The 22,752-nt window shown below is 46.7% G+C and overlaps 1 protein-coding gene across 2 annotated transcripts in view; it reads left to right on the top strand.

The window, feature by feature from the left end:
- Window positions 1–19,243, top strand: part of SERAC1 (serine active site containing 1) — a 28,123-nt gene extending 8,880 nt beyond the window's left edge. For both annotated transcript variants that reach the window (XM_037055720.1, XM_037055624.1), the window contains 12 exons: window positions 652–783; window positions 2,260–2,381; window positions 3,569–3,697; window positions 4,825–4,938; window positions 6,621–6,783; window positions 9,495–9,645; window positions 10,857–10,998; window positions 11,839–11,933; window positions 13,123–13,220; window positions 14,367–14,549; window positions 15,572–15,715; window positions 17,120–19,243. In XM_037055720.1, coding sequence (XP_036911615.1) covers window positions 652–783; window positions 2,260–2,381; window positions 3,569–3,697; window positions 4,825–4,938; window positions 6,621–6,783; window positions 9,495–9,645; window positions 10,857–10,998; window positions 11,839–11,933; window positions 13,123–13,220; window positions 14,367–14,549; window positions 15,572–15,715; window positions 17,120–17,256 — 1,610 coding nt within the window. In that variant the 3' untranslated portion in view covers window positions 17,257–19,243. The remainder of the gene's footprint in view (window positions 1–651; window positions 784–2,259; window positions 2,382–3,568; window positions 3,698–4,824; window positions 4,939–6,620; window positions 6,784–9,494; window positions 9,646–10,856; window positions 10,999–11,838; window positions 11,934–13,122; window positions 13,221–14,366; window positions 14,550–15,571; window positions 15,716–17,119) is intronic.
- The last annotated feature ends 3,509 nt before the right edge of the window (window positions 19,244–22,752 follow it).

Below are 22,752 nucleotides of genomic sequence, written 5' to 3'. Positions count from 1 at the left end.
CAGTACGTACAACAGCCAAGATCTGGTAACAGCCCCAGTGCCCACGAGCAGATGAGGGACCAAAAGGTCTGGTGCGTTCACACAGTGGAGTCACACCCGTGGCCGTGAAGAGAAGGAAATCCTAGGCTTTGCGACAGCAGGGACCTGGAGAGTATTACACTGAGTGAAACTAGCCAGGCAGAGAAAGACAACTACGATCTCACCCAACGGCGGAATCTCAGGAGCAGAATAAACTGACAAACAAAACAGAGACAGAGGCGTGGGCCCAGGGAGCAGACTGACAGCTGTCAGAGGGGGCAGGGAGGGGCACTGGGTGGAAGAAGGTGGAGGGAGTAGCCAGGGAACACAGATGCCGGACCCTTAGACAGAGTGCGGTGACGGCCCGAGGGAAGCGGGGCAGGGGATGGGTGGAGGCGGACAAAGGGGGAAAATGGGGACAGATATAATAGTGTCAGCAATAAAAATAAAGTTAAAAAATAATACAACAGAACTGAGAATAAACCTATTAGTTAATATCAATACCTGGAAATAGATTTAACTCTCCTATTTCAGATTTCAGATATTTCTAAGTGACCCCACTGAAGCAGTGGGGGAATAAATGTTGTTTCTGACTGTTCACATTGCTCATACTGCCTTTTTCTCTCTGCGAAGACACTTTCAGTACAGTCGACGTAGAGGACCACGAGTGTGCCTCGTGGCTGCTCCTGCGAGGGAGTAAGTCGGACGACCCGTCAGCCCGATGGCAGGCCGTGCAGGAAATGTCGCAGGCCCACCACTGGCACGGTAATGACCCTGAACGCATGGCACTCCAGCAGCCAGCTCTCCGTTTCTCACGGAAACGAGAAGGGAATGAGGTTTCAAGGAAGGAAAATAATTCAGGCAATTTAAACATATATTGAAAATATTTCCAGAAATTGAAAAGGAAACTCCAGTGAAAGCCCCCTGGCCTGGTAACCAGACACGCTTGATAAGAACCACCTCCAGACCGAGGCTGATTTATTTGTGTGACTTGTACGAGAACAGAGTTCTCTTTGATCCCAGAAACTCTTGACTCTGATAGTTATGGCCTGATGTTGTGTTTCCCTTTACTATTATTTTTTTTTTGGTTCTTAGGTAATAAAATATATTTTAATTGCTTGCTGCCACAATTATATTTGCTTTCACTTGACAATTGGTTCTGATACTAATAATCAGTCAAGTGTATCTAATTTCTGTTTGTATGTCATTTTAAGGGGCATTTAAAATAATCATGTTTGAAACTCACAAGCTTTGCAGTAAAAATACCTGAGCCCAGAGCTCAGATCTGCTCTAGTTCTAGTGCAGAGACTAGTGCACGTTTTGTGAGTAGTTTCGTGTCATAAAAATGAGTAACCAGAAAATAATGATGTTCTCAAAGAAAGTTAAGTCTCGGAATAAGATCTCTGCCTCCATGTAAGTTAACTAGTCGATTGGTGGCTGTAATTACACTTTATAAAGTATCCTAGACTGGGGGCTTATAAACAACAGAAATGTCTTTCTTGCAGTTCCGGAGGCCAGAAGTCCTAGATCGGGGGCCAGCAGAGTTGGTGCCTGGTGGGACCTGCCTCCTGGTTCATAGCTGGCCACCTTTTCTTTGTTTCCTCACCTGCTGGAAGGGACACTGCAGCTCTCTGGGGTTTCTTTTGTAAGAACACTAATCCCGTCATGACCTAATCACCCCCAAAGCTGTTCCTCCAAACACCAGCACACTGGGGGTTAGGTTTCAACATGCGGATCTGGGGGACTCACTCATTCACTCTGGAGCAGTGCGTAAGGAACGGGGTGGCCAATCTTGGAGGCTAAGGCAGAGTCCCACTGCCCGGAGCCTCAGCCTGTCTGTGGGCAGGAGGGGGTGAAGGCCTGTTCTTGCTGCCAGGGAGCGTGGACTGAGATGTAATCGCAGGGTTTTGGCGTAGCGATCGAGACAGCTTTTGAACACTAGAATCATTTTTAGAGAGAAGTAAAATTGGTTGTGACCTATCAGTGTTCACATGTGAGGTTCCTCTTTTCAAAAATGTTAGTTAGACCCTGATGTACCCAGATATCAGACGTGTGGTGAGGACAGTTGTGAGAGCAGATGTGCAAATGCCACGTGTGCAGCTTATTGATGTTGTAGTTTTGAAAAATACTTGGGGAGCACAAACGTGTAATATAGAAATTAGATCGCTTTCAAGTAGGCTGTCCGCGTAATGCCTGGCACAACTCCAAGGCCGCTGGCCGCTGAGAGCACTCTCGCCGTAGATTACCAGTATCGGACCGTGGCCCAGGCCTGTGACCTGAGAACGCTCATCGGGCTGGCACGAAGCAGAGACAGCGATCTTCGCTTCTTTCTCCCTCCGCCTCCTTTACCATCTTTAAAAGAAGTAAGTAAATAAAATAATCCAGTGAGTGAGAAAAGGGTTGATACATAGTCTTTGGGTGCAGAATAAACACCCCAAAAGCAGTTTGTTGGCTACTTTTTACAAGCAGGTGAACAAGGTCAACCTGAGATTGTAGTTTGCACACACAGAGTTCTCGATTCCTCCAGAATGCTGTCTCTCTGGTATCATTTTCCATTTTTGGTACTGGGGTCTCCTACCCCAGAGGGTAACTTCATAGCATATCAGCATCCATGAATCGGTCCCTTGATCTAAGGCGGTTTTTAGATGAGATTTTCTCACCTTCAACACTATTGACAGTTTTGGCCAAATAACATTTTCGTTGGAGGCTGTCCTGTGCATGGTAGGGTGTTGAGCAGCACCCCTGGCCTCCTTTCAGTAGATTCAGTAGCAGTCCCAAATCGTGACAACCAGAATGTTTCCACACGGTGCTAAATGTCTCCTGAGGTACAAGACGCGGCTGGAGAACCACTACACAGTTATTGATGTGTTAAAACACAGAGACACCAGGTCTTAATCAGTAATACAGACGTTTGAGCATGCTTCTTGAGTACCTTTCCTAGACTAGAAAATGAAGCTCTGAAAAAATTGCTATCAGTTTTTGAAAAATAGAAAAACTGATAGACTAGATATAAGTTATTAGTGAAAATCAGATAGTAACTTTCATTTGTTTTTAATATATATTTTAATTTATTTATTTTTAGAGGGGAACGGAAGGAGAGAGGGAGAGAAATATCAATGTATGGTTGCCTCTGGTGTGTCCCCTGCCGGGAACTGGCCTGCAACCCAGGCATGTGCCCTGACTGGGTATCGAACCGCGATCATGTGGTGTGCAGGCCCACGCTCAATCCACTGAGCTACACCAGCCAGGGCAGATAGTAACTTTCATTTTGAATCAAGATGTGAAATAGCCTATGAAGTAAAAATGTAGAGTTATTCTTTGCAATAAGTCTTTCAGATCGAGGTAGCAGATACGAAAATATAGAATTTAAAATGAAACAATCCTCTGTTTATCTGGGTTGGTGACTTTTTTGAGACTAAAAAGCACTAATTCATTTCTGTGGGGTTTTTTTGTTTGTTGTTTGCTTTTTTGGCTTAGATTCTTTTGGTACTTTTTGTTGCATTCAGTTGTTGAGCTTAATTGTGAAGAATTTATTTTCCTTTTATTCTAGGATTCTTCCATCGAGGAAGAACTCAGATGCCTGCTGGCTTCTTTACCCCAAACAGATCTGGATGAGTGTATCCAGTATTTTACGTCTTTGGCTCTGAGCGAAAGCAGTCAGAGTCTGGCGGCGCAGAAGGTCAGCTCCCCGTTCACCCCGTAAATATTTCTGAGTGCCCGTGCTTTCCAAGGCATTGTGCCGGGGCCACAGGAACTGAGTCACTGGCTCCTGGTGTGTGCCTGCCCAGGGCCAGGTGCTCGGGAAAACGGGGAGACAGGCGAACAAACGTCCTTTCTCGGTGCAGTGTTGCCGTGCATGCCCCTCACTGTGAGCGGTGCTGGGCATCATTTCATGTATTTTAGAGGCATTGTATTTCTTTTCCTAAGAACTTCCTTTTATGATGGTTGCTCATTTTCCATGGCATCGCTGGTATTTTTCTCACAGATTTGTAGGAGATCATAGCATATTAGTGACATTAGCCCTTAATTTGTGGTAAGGTTGAAATTTTCTTTCCCCACTTTATTCTTACATGTGTTTAATATCTATTAGGACTGTTCCTTACTATTCTGTTTCATAAAATTTTCCTTTTTCTTCTTTTCTTCCATAATGACTTGAATTTCAGTTTGGGAGGATTAAAAACTGCATGACCTCTGTCATCAGTGCCTTCAAATTTTTTCAGTAATGCTTGTCCCTTTTTTACCATCTTGATTAATAGACTTTAAGTAGACTCGGCTAGCATAATCTGTCCTTAGAACATTATGATTAATCCTGGCTTTTCTTACATATAAGGAATTGTATATTAGTACTTTGTACTTTCAGGTACAAAGGGGAAAGAATTGAGAAACACTCAGATTGTTCTCTTCTAGGGATAATTCCATGTTTTCTATCCTAGTAAGCCACATTTGCATAATTACAGTTCCCATAATATTTAGAGTCCTATGTATTAGTCCTTTATAATACTGTGTGTAGTGCAGAGATTTTTTTGTCCAACAAAAAATATTAGTCACTTACAAAAACATTTTAGTTAGTTTTTAGAAAGAAGGGAAGGGAGGGAGAAAGAGAGGGAGAGAAACACTGATTAGTTGCCTCTCACACGCCCCCTACTGGGGACCTGGCCCACGCATCCCAGGCCTGTGCTCTGACTGGGAGTTGAACCTGCAACCTGTTGGTTTGCAGGCCGGCACTCAATCCACTGATCCACACCAGCCAGGGCTTAGTCTTTTTTTTTTTTTTTTAAGTAAAAGTTTTAATTATCTCACTTTCAGGGTGGCTTATGGTGTTTTGGAGGAAATGGACTTCCTTATGCCGAGAGCTTTGGAGAAGTTCCTTCAGCAACAGTGGAAATGTTCTGTTTAGAAGCTTTAGTAAGACATTCTGAGGTAACCCACCCTTTCTAATGTGTTGTATTTTTATCATAAAATTATGCATATGCATGTTTATTCAAGGGAAATCATCCTCATTTAGTATAAAAGAAGCTTTGGATTGTTTTTCAATTTCTGCTTTTCCCCCCATTCGATTGTTCAAATTGATAAAAAATGATTTAGCACCATACATGAATTTTATCTCACGAAGTTTTTCTAAAAATGGATGTAATCTTAATTGCACACGAAGAAAGCAGAGCGTTGTCTAAATACAGCATTTATCTTTGAGGCATGCTGTCTTCTACCTTTCTCAGATCGCTTTTACAAGTAATGTTATTGGGTAGTTAATTTCCATGGAAACATCTGTCAGAGGTGTGTCAAGGTAGAAAATATTTGATGGACCAAGTTTTAACCATAGCACATATCAGTGATTCTCAGATTTCTTGGTATTATGGCAGCTTTTCTATTGTGATCACAGTTTGATGTAAAAAAAGAAAAAAGTAACCAGACTGTGTGGTGTTCAAACGCAAAGTGCATAGAAATCACTCAGGAAGCATGTCGGTCACTCAGGAAGTGCACACTTCCTGCTCACCTGCAGCAGTCTGATGTGCAGATGGGGGTGGAGCCCAGGAGCCGGCATTCGCACCAGACGTCCCCAGCAGGGCCGCTGCAGGAGGTTCCCACGTGGTGACAAGTGTCCTAGACTTTCCAGACTCTCCTGTTCAACTTTGGCAACCACTGGCGCTGGCTGGGAGCACGGTGCTTTCTGGTCACGTTAGGCCCCACCTGCAGAAGTCAAGAGTCAAGGGCGAAGCAGAGTTAGTGCTGGACTGCAGAAGGGATGTGGGGCAACTGGCTTCAGTTTTTGTGATCTGCGTCTAGTTTCTGAAGCAGTAGACGCATCTTCAGTGCAAAGTACATGCACGGAATTCCGAAAGCCTCTGAGTTACGACCCACCTCCCTTGATGTCTAAAAGGCGTACTTTTAAATGCATGTAAAATGTGATGACATTTAATGAAAATGTAGAGAATGGGAATTGTTGCACATACGTGAGTGACATGGTGTCACTAGTAATGGGACAGTGAGTAAAACTAGTGATGGGAAGAGGCAAGGCCATGGCTGTGACCTTGGCAGACAATTTTGTCATCTTACCTTAGTGTACACATTTCCTTTGGCTTTCTTTTACCTCTTTTAGCCACTAAAAATTCATATCCCTTCTTCCATTTTTGCTTGATCTTTCTCTTTTAAAAAATTTTCTGACTCCTAAGTTTAGGCCAGCCCCAGTAGCTAGGAGTTTGTGTGTGTGTTGCTTATCTGTGGGAGCCACCACTTGGACAGAGGTCCTGTTATCAGGGCACAGGCTTCTCAAGGGTAGAGACCGCTCTGAGCCAACCAGAGTGTCACTAGAAATTGAAACAGTTCTTTAATAATGACACTGTCAAGTTATATCCAACCCCACGCCAGACAGAATAACTGTAAGAATAAATGTTCCAGGTGTCCTGGAGAGATGACTAATTTTTCTCAGTGATTTTGAAGTGCTTCCCACGTGGAGAGGGGTTTGTGTGTTCAGTGAGCTGAGAGGCGAGGCTGGGTGGTTGGTCTCGGGGAGTCAGCCACCCCGCTGCCCATCAGCATGCTGTGTCGTCTGGTGAGCGAATTTATACAGCACTAAGTGAGCTTTCCCTGATTTACTGTGCCAGATACCCACACACTGTGATAAAATCGAAGCATACGGAGGCTTGCAGCTGCTTCAGAGGCTGTACCACCTCCACAAGGACTACCCTAACGTGCAGAGGAACATACTGCGCATCGTCGGCAATATGGCTCTGAATGAACGTCTTCATCCAGCTGTAGTTCGCTCAGGTAACAACTGCACATGCTGAGAATTTTGGATCCAGTCTTTTGTGTTCCTGCCTCCGTCCATCATGATACATTAATTTTGCAACAGACTGAAGACTTTGCTTAGAGCATGTCGTTTTAGCCAGGAATTGCTTTGGGTGTCGGTAATCCACACCTAATAGAATCAGTGTGTGGACAGTCACAGGAGAGCAGTTTTTGCTGATGACCACATAAATGTTTATATCTTTGATACAAATGATTATCAGAGACCAAGATCTAGGTTACTGTGTGTACTTATTGCTCCTGGGGTGTCTTTTTTTAAAAAGGTAGGTGCTATATACAGACATATATATACACATCACATCCATAGCTGCACATGTGTAGTTGACCCTTCAACAACACAGGTGTGAAGTGTCCACTTACACACGGGTGTTTTGCAGTAAATACCTGTAGTGTTTGAGGTCCACCATTGGGGGTCCACGGATGCAGAGCGAGCTGACTGTGTGCATTGATCTGCCCAGTTTGATACAGGGGACATGAGCATCTGTGGAGGTCGGCATCTGCAGGGGGTCCTGGAACCAAGTCCCTTGCAGATAGTGAGGGCCAACTTCAGTTTTTGAGGAGTCTGCAGTTATACATGGATTTTTGACTGCGTGGGGCAGGCGAGGGTCAGTACCCCCAACCCCCTTCTTGTTTAAGAGTCAGCTGCATATCCATTTGTTTTTATTTTTACGTAAGAATTTATATAAATTCACACTTACATAAATTATGAATTCACATTTAAGAGTGTCTTTTGATCAGCAGAAGAGGGGTCAGCAAACTCTATAAAGGACTCCTTACTGTGTTTTTTTAAATTAAATTTAGTGGGTGGCATTGGTTTAACAGGGTCATTTGCCTTCAAGTGCACGTCTCTGTGATGTGTGGTCTGTTTGTTGTGTTCTGTGCCCACCACCCAGAGTCAGCTCATTTCTGTCACCATATGTTTGGCCCCTTTTTCTATAAGTTCTGTTTGTTCCTATTTTTGTAGATTCTTTAGAAACATTTAACTTACTGATTTTAGTGGGGAGAGAGAGGAGAGAGAGAGAGAGAAAAACATTGCTTTGCTGTTGCATTTATTTGTGCGTCGTTGGTTGATTCCTACACGTGCCCTGGCCGGGACGGAACCCACAATCTCGGCGTATTGGGACGACACTCTCACCAACAGAGCTGCCTGGCCAGGCTGTAGATACTTAAGGTGGAAGCTTTTACATTGCTTTTGACCTTTTTTCTCATTTCAGTTATATTTTGTTGTAAATGGAGTGGGGGGTGATGGGGGTGATCAGTTGGGACTTCCGTTGTTGAGTGCTATTTGTTTGTTTTCACAGTTAGCAAGTAGTAAGAGGTTACATAATTTAAAAACACTAAATATTAAAGGAAGACACCAGTTTTCCAAGGGATGTCTGATGTTTTGTAAGAGGTGAAGAAACCTCTCAGACATTGTGAAATGCTTTGTCACAGAGATGGCCTGTGCCCTGCTTTCTCCTGTCTCTCGGACTCGGTTAAAAATCAAGTCACATTTTACCCATACCAACAGCAGACTTGTATATCTCTATAGGTGGAATTTTAAAACATTCTTATTATTATAAAACACTCTCTGACCGATTTTGAGAGGGATTTGCTGATAGTACAGCTGTGGATATTAATGTTGAAGAGTTACTGGGTCTGAAACTCCTTTCAGCTGTTCGATGCTGGCCTTGTGTCACCGCGGCGAGTCACACACATGGCCCCGAAAAGCGGGCAGAGGGCGTGGGGATGCTGCCCTCTGGGGTGCCTGCTGGGCTTGCGCAGGGGTGCGTTCCGTTTAGACTGCTCTTTCGGAATCTCCTCTCAGAGGAGCCAAATGACCTGACTGAGGTTCCACAGCAAGTAGGCAGGAGACAGAAGTTTGGGTCCAGGTCTCTCTGATCTCAAGGCCCATATCTGTTTTATTTCAAATTATATAAATAAAGCATCAGGTGCATCATTTATATACTTATACATCCTTCCGAGAACACAGATGACTTTAACCGCACCTTGTTGCAGGGCCCTCCCCAATCCCAGTTCCCTTCTAACTACTGGGTGCCCCTTTCCAGGCCTCGGGGGGGTGTATATGCACCCCGCACTTTCATACATACTTACATGCATGAAGTAGGACATCGTTGTAAAAACCAAAAACGTACAAAATAAATGAAATTGTACTGCTTTGTCTCTCTTTAAAATTTTTTTCCCTCCTTGAATCCCAGGTTTTACAGGATTTTTATATATTAAGCAAGCTCATTATTAAAAATTAATTTCCCCACATGTGTTAAAGGCTGCGAATATGACCGCCAATCAGGATGAAATAACTGGTATTAACTCACTGAGTTTCATAATTCTTGCTAAAAGCAAAATATGATTTTTCTTACCTTTTATGACTTCATCTCTAGTATTTGCAACTTTTGTTGGATTTCCTAAATAAAATTCCTTTTGAACCCCTCCTACCTGCTTTGAGACCCCTGAATGGGACCTGGTGGGGACCACCACGGCGTTGTGGTGGGGGGCCCGGAGGACCTTTGGGAAGAATGCAGGTGGAGCGGTGGAGCTTCTCCGTGTAGGCCGACACTGAGGTCCGCCGATCGGCCATCACCTTCGGCCTGAGACCTCGCAGCCGGCTGAGATCCTGCAGCCAGCTGAGACGGGCTCCAGCCGGGACTGAGGAGGTGTGTTCTCTCCCCCAGGCTGGGTGTCCATCCTGGCAGAGGCAGTGAAGTCTCCACACATCATGGTGGCCTCGCACGCCGCCAGGACCCTGGCGAACCTGGACCGAGACACGGTGCGGGAGAAGTACCAGGACGGCGTGTACGTGCTCCACCCCCAGTGTCGCACCAGGTGGGAAGAGAGCCCCATCCCTATAGGGATGGATGCCTGACAGGTGTAACGTTTTAACTTATTCCTAAGTAACTTAGAGAAGTTAGATTCCTTACAGATAAGTCACACACCTCACTTACTGAAACAGTTTATCCATAATCACCTCGGAAGAACGGCAGGCTTCCGAGTATGGAAGTAGCTAAGGCATCGGGTTATTTCGTATCAGGACTTACATTCAGGAGAGTTGCGTTCACCTTTTACAATGCGTCACACTTAAACTTCGTGTGCGTATTTCTTTGTTTCACAGCATTTTCCACGTAGGTTTAATGTCTGATTTAGACTGTAGAGGTCAGTCTGGATGGGAAGGAGATAGGGCGTTATGACTTAGATGCAAGCAACTGAATTAGCCTAGGCCTAGACCTCCAGGGACCGGGGAGAGTGTAGGCCGGGTTTGAAAGCACGAACTGGAAGGAATAAGTTGTGACAAATTTGACTCCTGCTCCTCAGGATTACCCGGTCACTGTTTCCAGCTGAGTCATTGCTGAGACCATAACTACAGAAAGGACTACAATGAAAAAGTTGTATATTTCTTGGATTTCTGTCAGGCACTTTATTGCCTCAAAAAACAGCAAAAACTATAATTTGAAAAATTAATTGCCTACTTAATTCCAGTTTGTAAATAAAATACAGTATTTATGTGTTGCATAATTGGGTGTGCCCTATAAATAGATGCAAGCAGTATGTTACCTACATATTTTTAAGTGTCATACTTGAAGACTGTTACTTGAAAATGTCATTTGCTCTATTTCTGATAAACATCATCTTTGCTAATTTTGTAAATCTCTTTTGTGCACGCTGACTCTGAAATGACACTAGCATAGTCTTTAAAAAAAACACTTTTACTGATTTGTGGGACATTCTCGTGGAATTCTTCGGAGGGTCCTCTGACATCTGTCACCTCACCAGTCAGCACACCCATGACAGTTGGTTCTGGTTGGTCCTCCTGGCTGGACCCGGCTCTGTTTTTACAGAGCAGTGAGTGCGCTCTGTGCGTGTCTCTGCCAAAATTCCTCGTAGGGTCCTGCGGCAAACCCCGCTCCCAGAGCTTGCCCGAATTTTTGTTTCATGTCTCGTCAACCTGCTAAGCAGCATCCGCAGAGAGTGCTGTGTGGATTCTTGCCAAAACAATAATGTGTGTGTTCTGCTTCTTTTTAAAACTCTCTCCCCGGTAGTCAGCCCATTAAAGCAGATGTCCTTTTTGTTCACGGCCTTATGGGGGCGGCCTTCAAAACGTGGCGCCAGCAGGACAGTGACGAGGTTCTAACGGAAACGGTCTCGGGGGACGGGAGCAGGCCCACGACGTGCTGGCCCCAGGTAAGGACCCGGCCGACACTCGTGGGCCCGATGTGGGGGTGTCCCTGCAGCTCTCCTCTCCCCGAGTTATGTGACTTGAGGTGCGGCCCATGACCAGTGTTCCAACGAGACAGCACAGGGAGAGGGCCAGTCGTCATTTACCTCCATTGAAAATACAATAATTAATATATGTCATTCATGATAGTTGGCTAGTTCTATGATTTTGATCATTTTAAAAATAGACCTTGAAGAAGCAGTTCCACTTTGGGGTCTTGGACATTGTTTCTTCCGAAGAGCCCTCACCCTGGGGTGAATTCACTGAATGGGATTTGCCCAACGCTCAGTGGAAACTGATGTGCTATATACGTGGACACGGTGTCCAGGGCTCTGTCCTGCTGTGGCTCACCCACCTTCACTGAGGCTCACGAGGCACAAGAGCCGTTGCGCTCTCTGACGACACCCAAGCGTGGGGCCAGCACAGACATGGAGAACAGGGATGGGACCTTGGACTTGAATCTCTGGGTTCTCGGGGTGAATCCCTAACTGCCAGGCAGCACTGTTTCGGGGTCACTGTTCTCCATAAATGCTTTCAGAAAGCGATCTGATCTGGACTCAGAAACAGGTCTTGCTTTGGGTTGTTGAGGGTCAAACGGACGATGTCCTCTTGAGACCTGCATTGGCCTTGTCCTGTCAGTGTTGACACCACCTGGTGACCAGAGACGTGGAAGGACGTGGAGTTGTTTCTCCAGGCACCTTTACACCTTGCTCCAGGGTGCTCTCTCGTCGCTAACTGCAGGAGTGACCAGGAAGTCATGGGCAGTGGAAGTTCATACGTCCCTTTGTACCCTTTATTCCACACAGTCGTGGTTGGCAGGAGACTGTCCTGCTCTCCGAATTATATCTGTGGAGTATGACACCAGCCTTAGCGACTGGAGAGCGCGGTGCCCCATGGAAAGGTAACACAGGGACAGCTTGGGGAGGGCAAGGGCCCGGGCCACACACTGGCCCTCCGGGGTGGAGGGGACTTGGGCGTCACAGACCGGATTTTCTAACCTCCTTCTCTTGCTTCTACAAATAAGTTAATGAAATCAGGCTTAGGTGAGTGTCGATGGTGGGCACCTAGCAGGGCTCACTTAGAACTACTCCAGTAGTGGGGACCTTGGACCCCCTGACGAAGTCTCCTTTGCTCCTGGAAGTAAACGTGGCCATTTCGGCTTTGTGTGCAGTCATACTGGCTAAAGGAAGCAGAGAAAACGACACTGAGTCATACAGGCTCCTTAGGTCATGTGCATGTCACGTGTGCCATTACTGTATGTGCAGGAGGGACACTGGACTTGCGGGCCCAGGACCCAGACGATAGCCACTTCTCCGACTCAGTGGAGGTCTCAGACAAGTCACTTAACTTGCCTGGGAACTTGGTCTGCAAGTTGAGGGAGCCAGCCTGAATCGGTGGGGGCTCTGAACAGCCCCACCTAGGGGCTGGAGGAAGGGTGTGGGGGCCAGCAGACCAGACCCCAGGGCTCCTTCCCTGTGTCACCCCGAGGAACTGTGACAAGCCTTATTTTGAAGAAAGGATTCTACAGGTAAATAGTTTGAACCTACTGGACCAGATAGTTTTGAAGTTTTCTTTTTGAAAATAGCCTTCTTAGAATTCTCTGATTGTAACAGTATTCTGGTGTTTCTAAGTAACAAACCATTGTTATGTTTTCCACATAAATATTGATACAAGCAATGACTCAGCAGCAATGAGAGCTGCCTTCATGTAGGTGAATCACAAAAGAGGCAAGGCCTTGGTGTCCGGCCACCTAAGGGGAAAAGGACAGGCATCCCAAGTGGAGCGGGCAGGTGGTGTGAAATTGGCCTTTGACCTGTGAAAACTACCAGACTTGGGCAGACGCTCCAGTGGTGCTTGTTTAGTAAATGAACAGTGTGTTTGGAGCTGAGATGTTCCCACCTGGGCAAGCGTGACTGAGTTAGAGATGGAGCGAGCAGTTGCAGGAATAAAGCAGAGAGAGTGGTATTTCTGACTCCAAATGCAGCACGTAGCATCGGTCCAGTAAACACAAGATCTTGCTTTAAAAATTGGATAGCAAAATTTGTAGGATGTCCGTAGCCTCCTGTCATGTCTCTTTTCATTTTGCTCAGAAAGTCCATTGCATTCCGGAGCACGGAACTTCTTAGGAAGCTCAGAGCAGCTGGCGTTGGGGACAGGCCGATGATTTGGGTGTCACACAGCATGGGAGGTGAGTCGGTCTCGTTTCTACAAAGTGCACGTTGCCAGGGTCGCCAGCCATTCAGGCTGACCTAACTCCCCCGCACCTGTCTCACTTAGAGTGACACTTGTCCCCTTGGATCAGCCTTTCTGGCTGTGGCTAGGAGTTTTTAAATCCCTACTCTCCTTCCAGGCTGTTTCTGCTTCTGGAAGGGGGCGGACAACTAGTAACAACCATAGAAAAGGGGTGTGAGTTGGACAATGTAATGCTTTCATGTGGTCATAAGGAACAAACACCAGACGCAGCCCCTGGCTTCTTTCTGCAAGCCCTGCCTGTAACGACTCCTGGCTGGTCCCAGGGCTCCCCTTCTTCCCTGCACCCCAACCGTCACAGAGCCCAGCGGTGCTCAAGTCCCCACAGCCCCGGCCCTGCGTGCCCGCTCCCCGGGCCCTGCTGCTGTCCGCTCCGTGGCTCCCAGCACCTGCTGGCCGAGGGACGCCTGCTCCCCCCAGCCCTCTCCCAAGCCCACTTCCGTGGCTGATGCCTAGTTTGTGAAATGCTCCGGACTGCTGACTGAGGTCTGGTGTCCTGCTGAGAGGAAAGCAGGTGTCGCCTTTGGTGTCCTCAGGCACGGTCACCGTCTGTGTGACCTGTTTCACCACCGGCTCCAAGCCTGGTGGGAGACGAGGGGCCCTGCTGGGTGCCTTTTCCCATGGAACCTTTGTTTTGCATGGAGGATGGGCTTCATAAGACTGTTTTTTTTAAGGACTGTGTTTTTGGACTCTTAGGACCATCCTAAGGGAGGGGCCGTCAGAGGGCTGCTGTGGGTGGGGGCGGGCGGGAGATGGCGGCTGGCTGTATTTTCACGTCTCTGGTGGACACCCCATTGGCAGTCTTGGTGCGCCTTCTGTGGGACAGTGCAGCCTGTGACAGGCGCCCTGCCTGGCAAAGCGGTTTCTAGAACGCTACCTGTCTGGGAAAGATTCCCATGCAAGGGATCCGGAGAGCTCCCCGGGGCCGATATTCTAAGGCCCCGATTACTGGACTACAGAGAAGTATTGCTTAAACTTTTTAAAGACAGCAGCTCTTGTTCTGTGTTTCTCTTTTGCCTTTTGGGGGTTTTAAGAATAATGGAGGGAAGCTTATGCATTGTTTTTCTTCCTTCTCTGTGGCTAGGTCTTCTTGTCAAAAAGATGCTGTTGGAAGCCTCTCAGAAGCCAGAGATGAGTCCTGTGATACACAACACCCGAGGGGTCATCTTCTACAGCGTCCCGCACCACGGGTCCCACCTGGCGGAGTACTCCGTGAGCGCTCGCTACCTCCTCTTCCCCTCCCTGGAAGTCAAAGAGCTCAGCAAGGGTAATGCCGGTCTCGCCTCGGAGAATTTCCGGTTGGGGTTCGGCTTTTCTCTGATCCCTTCCCTTTTTGTCTTCAGCCATTATTTGTTCGAATGGAACAATTTCAATACTAAGTTAAATATTTAAAATTTAAAAAGTTATATGTTTTGCTGTAAGTATAATTTCAAATGACCAATTAATAGCTTTTCTCCACGAGTTTGGAAAATCATCGACTCTTGAAGTTTGCATAAGCCTTGAAGATTTTCACCATATTAACTGTAATTTGTTTTAATTATATGCATTTATTTTTTTCTGGCATACCTGTTGATCAGAAGTTGGAGCCCTTGGATTGAGCCTTAATAAGCCAGAAGTAATTTTATTCATATTTTCTCTCACCTTTATGGAGTTACTTGACTATATTCTGTTGAAAACCTTTTGCTGAATCTTAATTTTTGCAGTCGAATTTTATTTCCCATAAGCTCTTTCTTATTCTTTGATCTAATGTCTTTTGAAATCATTCTAAAGATACAAATTGATGGGGTTTTTAAGTTCTTCTGTGTCTCTTCACTGCCCAGGTTAGTTTTCTATTTGGCCCTCGGGTCTGTCTCTCACAGCGTGCTGGCTTCCCTCTCCCGTGGTACTTCTTGGTGGCTCTGTCCTAGCTGAGGCCGAGGGACAGAAAGGGTTGGGCACTCCGTGGTTGTGGACAGGCCGCGGTGACGTGAGTCTGTGTTTTGAGGTGGGCGTGCGTGCCGGTCAGCACACCGGGGGCCCCGAGGCCCACACGCCAGACTGCCTGTGGACCGCTTCCGGCAGTGCTGGCTTTCCCAGTGATGCGGGAAGCCCCTCCCCCCGACGCCGGCCTCTGCGTGGGTGTGAGCCCTGGACTCTGATCTTAAGGGCTGCTTAGGAAGGAGATAAATTATGTGAGCCGCCTTCTCAAATTAGAACCTAATTTTCCCTCTAAATTTGGGGGTGGTTAATGTATTTTGTTACGAATTGGATAAACAGAACTTGTCGGTCTTGTTCTCGATCGTTTTACAGACTCTCCTGCACTTAAAGCACTGCAGGACGACTTCCTGAAGTTTGCCAAAGACAGGAACTTGCAGGTGCTGAGTTTCGTGGAGACGCTGCCGACCTCCATCGGCAGCATGATCAAGCTCCAGGTGGTGCCCGTGGAGTCAGCAGGTACTCCCTCTGCTGGCCGCGGCTGGTGGTGCCTGGCGTTTGATTATAAGCAACTGTGTTTATATTTAGCTTCTCAGTTTTAGGAAGATGTAGATTCTAGTTCTATTGTTCTTTTCAGCCATAGGTTAAAATTTCTCTACAAACATTACCTTGGTATTACCCCTCTCTTCTCTTCATTTAATTGATCTGATGGCAAAGGGTAATTGGCTAACTCTAAATTAGCTATCACCTGTGAGCTCTGTTGCATTAAGGTAAGAATGCAAAGGCCTCTATCAGCTGGGCCAAGAACATGCACAGAGACCTTAACATAGATCGACTGAAGGGACGCAGGCGTTGGCACAGTCTCTCCAGGGTCCTGAGGTTGGGGGAGTGAACAGTACCTGCCACTGCATCGTCCTGTACTGTATCACAGGCTCTTTGGGACAGGGCCCAAGTCTTCGCTCTCTGTACAGCCTCCTCTGTCGCCCTGTGCGTGGTAGGTAAGCCCGACCTGTCACTCCCTGGAACGACTCAGCTTGCATGTTAGACCCTTTTCTGATTCCCGTCAAGGCTGGGTTAGGGGCTGTTCTGGGAGCGCTCAGAGCTCTCTGCAGCCAGGGACAGTGAAAATGGAGCACTTGCTGGGTGGTTCTTTGGTGTGCATAACAAGTTTTGTCCTAACTTCATTACACAGTACGTTAATAAAACGAAAAAGACCAAATAGTCTAGTGAAACCTGAAGACGGTTTACTTCCAAGTAATATGCCATGTTACTCTTTGGTAGTTGAAGAACTTGAGGAGGTCAAGGGACAGCTGTGGTGTCCAAAAAGCAGTAGGAAAAAAAAAAGGACTTTGGAAGCTCAGAGTCAAAGCAGAGTTAGCAGAGTGAGCACTGGGAATATCGTGGAGCAGCTGCTGTGGTGACATGCCCTCTCCGTACCTCCGCCTGCGCCTCCTTCCGTGTCCCCGGGACGCCTGCGTCCTGCCGGCCTTGCGAGCGCCTCTCAGCCTCCCGTAGATGGAACGGATCCCCCTGAGAGACGTTCCCGGTTTTTTATCAGGACGGGGCGCTCACTATCAAGTTTATAATACAAACTCTAGGGAAAGGGGTAGTTACAAGAAGTATGGGGTGATTCAGTGGTGACCTGCAAGTATATCCAGGTCTGGAGATGGTCCGGCTCAGGCTCCTTCACTGTTGGATTAGGGAGTAGGCCGATGGCATATGAAGAAGTTATGAAAAGCCTAAGTGACAGTCATGCCTGCCAAGAACCCATTCTGGCATGATTAACCAAATGTGAGCCTTCCAGTTCTGCTAAGAGGCCCGCACCACAGCCAGATCAACCTTTAGAACGGCCAGCCCCGCCTCTGTCATACTGATGGGGAGGAGTCTCTCCTTAGGTGTTACTGACATCTCTGTTCTCTTCAGATTTAGGCTTGGGAGAGCTGATCCCTGTGGATGTCAACCATCTGAACGTTTGTAAGCCACAAAGGAGGGATGCTTTTTTGTACCAGCGTACCTTACAGTTCATCCGTGAAACTTTAGCCAAAGACCTCGAAAACTGACCGCTGGCCTCCATTTTTCACGTGAACACAGTGCAGGAAACTTGCTGTTCTCCTTCTCTCTTTCAGCGACCGTGCCAACTAGTCACCTGGGCATCTGTGTGGTGGCCTGGAGTGCGTGGCGGGCAAGCGGACACTGTAAAGCTCAGACGCAGGGCTGGCGACTGGAGAACTGGGGACCAGACTGGACTGTCTAGATTTCAGGGAAGTCCATGTGTGCCAGGTTGTGTTCCGCAGTGCTGTCCCCTGGTGAGCAAGCTGCTCTGGATAGAGGATGGCTTTTGTCACCTGTGACTGCCTCTGACTTACGCCACACGAGCACTGATGGCTTCCTGCTCATCAGAACAGTGCCATGTGGAGAAAACCCAGAATGGAGAGGAGAGTGAGCTAGGACATCCAAGACTGTGTCTTCGTCCGTGTGCTATAATTTCACAAGCGTGTGAATGCAGACCTGCGTCCGACGTGTCGGCTTCGCTAGACCTGCGGGCATCTGGGGGTCAGCTCCTCCCAAGTTTTTATTTTCTTACTGCTGAGAACAATTTTTTTAGAACAGTTTTTTAAAAAATCCAGTTTATAGTCTTTCCAGACTTTAACTACCTATACTTATCATTTTTCCCAGATAAAGTAGCTAATCTGTTACTTATCAGTGAAGCGAAACGAAACTACTCTAAACCATTACGTATATTAGTAATACTTAGTATCAAGATTCTCGGATTTTCTGTAGGCTAAATAAAATACACCTTTCTTTCTTGCTCATTTGACTTCCAGCATGTGAGAATAGGAAATTGTGTTGATAACTTTTTTGAAATAACAGCATTATTGAGATAGAATTCCCCTACCATAAATTCACACTTCAGAGTTCATTGATTTTTTTAGTGTATTTACAGAATTTTGCAGTAATCACCACGATCTAATTTCAGAACTTTTTGTCATCCCCCAAGTAACCCCATAACCGTCAGCAGTTACTCCTCACGTTTTCCCTGCGCCTTGGCAGACACCAGTCTACTTTGTGTCCGTGGATTTGCCAATTTCAGACGTGGTGTAAAGGGCACCATACGGTATGTGCCTTTCTGTGCCTGGCTTCTTCCTCCCAGCGCGGTGTTCTCAAGGTCCGTCCGCCCTGCGGCATGCGTCAGTCAGTGCTTCCTTCCTTTTCACGTCCAAGTCACACCGCGTCATCGGGCCAGGCCCCGTGTATTCCTGAAGGCATCGGGTGGTGGACGCTTAGGTTCTTCCCAGTTTTTCGGCTGTTTTGCTGCTCTGAACATTCATGTGCCTGTTTGGGTATGGACGTATATTTTCCATTCTCTTGGGTACACACTAGGCATGGATTGCTGGGTCATGTTAATCTTAGTTTAGCACTTTGAAGATAACAGACGTTTGTAGAATGGGACAGTCAGAGCTAAATCGGAGTACAGAATCCAGAGGTAAACGGGTCATCAGTGCGCCCCAGCGACATCTGATTGATTAGTAACGCAGCAACCTCACAAGTGACGCAGCCACGTCACTTACGTTGTTAAGTAGGCGCAGGGAACAGGATGCCCAGCCGACAGCAGTGCGCGGCTGACGGGTGATGCGGGGAAGAGGCAGGTGTGTTTGGTTCACTCTCGTTTTCTGTTCTCTGTGAGCCGTGGCAGATAGGCCGTGGTTGAAACCGCTGTTCATCAGCGTACGAGTGATGGACGGAAACTCCACCCTAAGGTCCCAGTGTAGCTGTACAGCTGTGCTTTCAAAGGAAAGCCTGGGACCCAGAGCCCGTGCAGGACTGAGTTACTAGAGTTTTTCAGGCAAGTCATGTAACACTTTTACTCTGCCTATGAAATGGATATAATGTACACGGGGTCAGCACATGAATTTTGTGAGATTTAAGTCAATGTTTTTAAAATAATCATCACCTGAAAAACACTTTTAAGAACATGAAGTATGAAAACATATGTACTTGAAATAGTTTTAAAATTAGACCATCAATAAAATGGTTCTCCGAGTTTCATGATTTATATACGTATCCTTTCTGGAAAAACCTTCAAACAAGGCTTCCCGTCACCTTTCCCCTCCGTGAAAGTCACTTCTGTTTGAAACCAAATGTTAGACGGACTACAGGTGTCCCAAAGCAAACCACTGGGCCAGAATGAAGACCCAGTCAGCCAGCCCTCCTTACAGCCTAGCCTTTTCTTTATCACGTGGCCCCACACCTACTAGGTGCCATCGTTAACTCACATTTCCCGGGCCCCGAGTCCTCTTCCCCCAGCGTTAAATGTCACTGTAGAAAGGGCCAGAGGGCCATGATACCTTTCTCGAAGTATCTCAGCCGTTCAGCCAAGGTTATGCCGACAACCAGAGTATGGTGGAGGGTGCTCGCGTCCCTCGGCGAAGGTGCTGGGGGCGGGGGCACCAGCATGTATTTCCTGTTGAGAAAATGGTACAGTCACACGACGGTGTGTCTATTTCTTTGGAACTTGGCTCATAATTCACAGTGCCCTCAAATTCTAATTCCTGACACTAGAGTTTTAGGCATACCTTTCTGAATTTTTATTCCTTTGTAATATCAAATACATTGTGTGATTTTGTTTTTGTTGACATTTTGTACAAAAATTATGTCGGAAAAAAGTTTAAAGATGTTCAATAAATGTCACACTTTAAAGTATTTACTACAGCTGATCATGCCCTTATGTTGGAGGTTGGACACTCCTCACAGCTAATCACTTCACATCTAGTAGAAACTTGTTTTATGAAAAGTAGTATTTTATTATGATTTCCTTAATAGAACAGAAGACATAAATCAGTTTCATATCTAAGCAATTTTCAAATTTAAAACGAGCCATTCTTGTAAAAATTCCAGTTTCTAGTCTGCTTTCAGCTTGGCTTAAGAGTCTAGACACAGTGCCGTGGGATTTAACTCCTGGTGCCAGAGCCAGGACAGGGTAAGCTTCCTGGAGCCTTGGTCTGTAGTTTAACCCAAACGTCATTTCTGGAGTGTAAAGCTAGTTTACAATGAAAGTTGAACATGCCCTGATTCCTGGGATCATGCGGGTACCTGGGTGGGAACGCAGTCCCCACGCAGAAATGGTCTGTGGCATGCGCACATCTGCCAGTCATCTGCCAGTCAGGTTTCAGACTGTTTTGACCCCTGGGCTGATTAGGTTAAAACATTCTAAACAGAGGTTGACACAGGGGCTCCTGAACTCACCTGCTCCCATGGACGCCAAGTGGACACGACACACGGAGCAGGTCCCTCTGAGCAGCCCCTGCACACTGAGTGCTAAAATGCCCAGGTTAGACCAGGAATGGCTGCGACACTATTCACCAAGAACCGCCCCGTCCACAGTGAGATGCAATGGGCAGGAAACACAACTCTCGGTTTCTGAGGAAAGAGGGGTTTGAACTCAATGTCGAGCACCCCACCTAGGATATCCACCCAAAGGATGGACTCCCTAAGCTCTGAAAGCCAGTGGGGGCGTGTCCATGAGACCCAGGAGAGTACAGCAAAGAAAGACACAGTTCTCAATGGCCTTGCAAGGACTCGCCCAGGCTGTCTCCCCAGTGCCCAGTGCAGGGGTGGCAGAGAAAGGCCCAACTCCCAGTCTTTCCCCGAAGGAAGCCTATTTACATTACGTGAAAGCTGCCCGGTCCCAGGGCCAGGCTTCTGACTTAGCACACATCTCAGTGGTGACTGCGGTCCTCTGGAGACTGGTGAGGCCAGCAGGTGCCATCTCCGCCTCCTCCCGCTCGCCCACTCCCAGTCGCCAGTATCCCCCTGGAAGGAGCCTGTACACATGTCTGTCTGGGCCCCAGCTTTCGTGACCGCTGCCCAGGGAATGCACCCCTTGATCACCAGGCTCTCGAGGCCAGTGAGGCGTGTGTTTGTGGACCTTGTAAGACTCGAGCACACAAACAGTTCTGCAGAGGAGGCAGGCAGAGACACTCACCTCCCAGGCTGTCCAGAAAAGAGATCTATTTGTGTACTTTCCAAGCTGCCGCCTGAGCATCCAGCTTCCAATCAGCCTGCATCTAGGTGCTGACAGAGCTCCTTCCCCTGGGAGCATGAACAGGCCTCGGAGGACCCTCAGCTGCTGGGAGCCACTGAGAACAAAGAAGGTGGCTTGGACAACCATGGAGATTTGAGAGACCACCAAAAGCTCAGTGGGCCAAATGACAAGGTTCATCTCCTGCATGAGACATGAGACCACGTAGGTCAAGACGGGGAGAAGTGGCTGTTTTATCTACCGCACAGAAACCAACCCGGAGAGTCTTGGAAAGCGAAGAAAGAGGAATATGGTCCAAACAAAAGTACAAGCTAAAACTTCAGAAAAAGACTTTAATGAAATAGAGAGAAGTCATTGGCCTGGTAAAGAGTTCAAAATAATAAAGCTCACCAAGGCAAGGAGAATAATGTGTAAACAGAGTGAGAATTTCAACGAAAACAAAATACAAGTACTAGAGAAGTCACAGAGATGCAGCATATAATCACTGAATGGAAAAATCCAACAGGAGGGTTCAAATGGCAGATTAGATCAAATGAAAGAAAGGATTGGCAAAGCCAAAGTGGAATTTATCCAATCAGAGGAGCAAAAAGAAAAAAGAATGAAAAAAGTAAGTATAGCATAAGGGACTTATGGGATACCATCAAGCCATACATTTGATTAGTTTAACATCTAAGGCAGAAAATACAAAGCAGCAGCCAAAATGAGAAGAAAAGAAATACACCCCCAAAGAAAGAACAAGAGAATTCTCCAGAAGAGCTGGATGAAATAGAGACCAGAAATTTATCAGATGGAGAGTTTAGAGTAGTGATTATAAGGATACTCAACAGCACACACAAAAAAAGATATAGAAACCATAAAAAAGGACCAGTCAGAAAGAACGATCACAATATCTGAGATAAATAACACACTGGAAGGAATAGACGATAGGTTAGATGCAGCAGAGGACAGAACCAGTGTTTTGGACCACAAAGTAGAAAAATCAGGCTGAGGGGGGAAAATGTAAAAACACTTTTTTTTTTAAATGAGCAGAGCTTAAGAAACATTTTGGACAACATGAAATGTAACGTCTGCATCACGGGAACCCCAGAACGGGGAGGGAGTGAGTAAGGGATGGGACCTGATGACGGCTGAAAACTTCCCTGTCTGATGAAGGAAGAAGTCACACAAGTCCAGGAAGCTCAGAGAGTCCCAAACAAGTTGGACCCAGAGAGGCCCACGCCAAGACACATCAGAATTAAAGTGACAAGACTTAAAGAAGAGAATCCTAACAGCCACAAGAGAAAAACAGGTAGTTACATACAAGGAAACACCAATTAGCCTGTCATCGGATTTCTCAACAGAAACTTTTCAGGCCAGAAGGGAGTGGGGTGTGAAACACTCAAGGTGATGAAAAGCAAGCACCCACAACCAAGGCTAGTGATTTAAAATCCAAGGAGAAATAAGGAGCTTCCCAGACTAGAAAAAGCCAAAGGAGTTTATTAACATCAAACCAGAACAACAAATATGAAAAGGCTTG

The sequence above is a fragment of the Sturnira hondurensis genome, unplaced genomic scaffold, assembly GCF_014824575.4.
Source record: "Sturnira hondurensis isolate 20B ecotype Veracruz unplaced genomic scaffold, ASM1482457v3 Scaffold0000167, whole genome shotgun sequence".
In the NCBI taxonomy this organism is placed as follows: domain Eukaryota; kingdom Metazoa; phylum Chordata; class Mammalia; order Chiroptera; family Phyllostomidae; genus Sturnira; species Sturnira hondurensis.
The sequence above is the reverse complement of the archived record's forward strand: the minus strand, read 5'-3'. Positions and strand labels throughout refer to the sequence as shown.